The sequence below is a fragment of the Gymnoscopelus braueri genome (genome assembly GCF_963280865.1).
Source record: "Gymnoscopelus braueri genome assembly, chromosome: 23".
Classification (NCBI taxonomy): Eukaryota; Metazoa; Chordata; class Actinopteri; order Myctophiformes; family Myctophidae; genus Gymnoscopelus; species Gymnoscopelus braueri.
The window spans coordinates 574067-576375 of record NC_137625.1 but is presented as its reverse complement, the minus strand read 5'-3'; the positions used below and the strand labels follow the sequence as shown (position 1 = coordinate 576375).

The following is a 2309-nucleotide window of genomic DNA, read 5'->3' as shown; positions in this document are numbered from 1 at the left end:
GTTTAGTCACATCTGTTTTTAAATCCTGCTTTTTAACTTTATATGATTGATGATGTTTTACCATGTGGCACTCTGAGATTCCTTGTGAATGAAAAGTGCATTACAAATAAAATGTATTATTATTATTATTATTATAAACAACATAAACAACACATATATACACACACACATAAACAACACGGTATGTCCTCCTCAAAGCCTGCAGACACCCATACATTAATATACACACATATTAATACACACATAGACAACACGGTATGTCCTCCTCAAAGCCTGCATACACACCAATACGTGAATAGACACACACACATTGGGGGTCCCTGCCGAAAAACATTTTGAGATGGGGGTCCGCGGCCAAATACATATCATTTTGGGGGTCCTTTACCCGAAAGAGTTTGAGAACCACTGTCTTATTTGACAGGCCGGGGGTCCCGGGTAGAACTAACTATAACTAACTCTTAAGTGCTTAACTCTTAAGTATAAACTGACAACACATTTACCTGAATGTAAAAGTTGTGGACTTGTTACAGCTGCCAGAATTATGGAATATTTAGCAATTTCTAGAATTGTTTTTATGTCAAAATTAGAACTGGGGACCCCCCCAAAATAATTATATTTGCACTGGGGACCCCCCCCCCCCCTGACAAGCACTTGAGTTGAGTCATTCCATTCAGTTTGACTGGGTTCCACAGATACATATTGTTGTGAGGCATTGTGAGCTTGTAGTTATTTATTTTAGAGCTATTAAAAAGGTCTTAAAAGTCCTTAAATAGCAGCTTTATAAATGTGCAGATACCCTGTGAGTAAATGTACTTAGTTACTTTACATCACTGTATACACTTATACTGTATGTTGGTTTGTTTACTGTTGAGTGAGAAAACTATGTTGTACATTAAGATAATCATCAACTGGGAAAGAAACATTATAATAATAATAATAATAATAATAATAATAATAATAATAATAATAATAATAATAATAATAATAATAATAATAATAATAATCATGACAATAATTATGATAATAATATTAATAATAAACATTTGGGGACTCCCCTGGGGGTTCAGCACAGAGCAACTTCCACTTTGAATAGAGTAATATGTAAGTATAAATATTATGTCATTGATTGATTGATTGATGTACTTTATTTAGTCATATACAGTCAGATAAAACATGCATTAACCACTTTACTTTGGCCATTTGAAAATAGCAGATCTACAAGCTCGTACAGCTATAGATCTGCTATTTTCAAAAGATTTTTATACATTTAGAACACTTGTGAAATAGGACATTCTGCATACTTTTTACTTGCCAATACTTTTGTACTTTTACTCAAGTAAATATATATATATATATATATATATATTATTATTAATAATAATAATAATAATATTTACCTATGAGTATCCTGGCCTGGTTAGAGTCTATCCACATGAACAGATATATATATATATATATGTATATATATATATATATATATATTAATAATAATAATAATAATAATAATATTTACCTATGAGTATCCTCGCCTGGTTAGAGTCTATCCACATGAACAGATATATATATATATATGTATATATATATTAATAATAATAATAATAATATTTACCTATGAGTATCCTCGCCTGGTTAGAGTCTATCCACATGAACAGATATATATATATATATATGTATATATATATATATTAATAATAATAATAATAATATTTACCTATGAGTATCCTCGCCTGGTTAGAGTCTATCCACATGAACAGAGAGCTCAGAGCCTCAGGCTGATGATCCTCAGACTCAGCGGAGAGACTCAGAGAAACGGCCGAGAAAAGCAGCAGGAAGCCGGCGTGGAGGAGCAGAGAGGACCGGGGAGACATCCTCATCTTCATGGAGGTCCTGGTTCTAATGGAACAACTAGATGTTTCCTCTACAATAGAATATAATAAATATGTATATATGACTCTATGATCTGATTCTTTATTCTGCTCTTTCTTTAGGATCAACTTTTCTCTCTCTCTCTCTCTCTCTCTCTCTCTCTCTCTCTCCTCCGTTCATTGGTTCACGATCTAGAGCGAAGAACCTCCTCTGTAGTGTGTGTTTGTGTGTGTGTGTGTGTGTGTGTGTGTGTGTGTGGGTGGGTGGGTGTGTGTGTGTGTGTGTGTGTGTGTGTGTGTGGGTGTGTGTGTGTGCGTGCGTGCGTGCGTGCGCGTGCGTGCTTGTGTGTGTGTGTGTGTGTGTGTGTGTGTGTGTGTGTGTGTGTGTGTGTGTGTGTGTGTGTGTGTGTGTGTGTGTGTGTGTGTGTGTGTGTGTGTGTGTGT

The 2309-nt window shown here is 34.8% G+C and overlaps 1 protein-coding gene across 1 annotated transcript in view; it reads right to left on the bottom strand.

Annotated features, from left to right (window-relative positions):
* wif1 (wnt inhibitory factor 1) overlaps positions 1–1991 on the bottom strand; it is a 27874-nt gene extending 25883 nt beyond the window's left edge. The window contains exon 1 of the mRNA XM_080420705.1: positions 1712–1991. Coding sequence (XP_080276831.1) covers positions 1712–1880 — 169 coding nt within the window. The 5' untranslated portion in view covers positions 1881–1991. The remainder of the gene's footprint in view (positions 1–1711) is intronic.
* Positions 1992–2309: the final 318 nt, after the last annotated feature.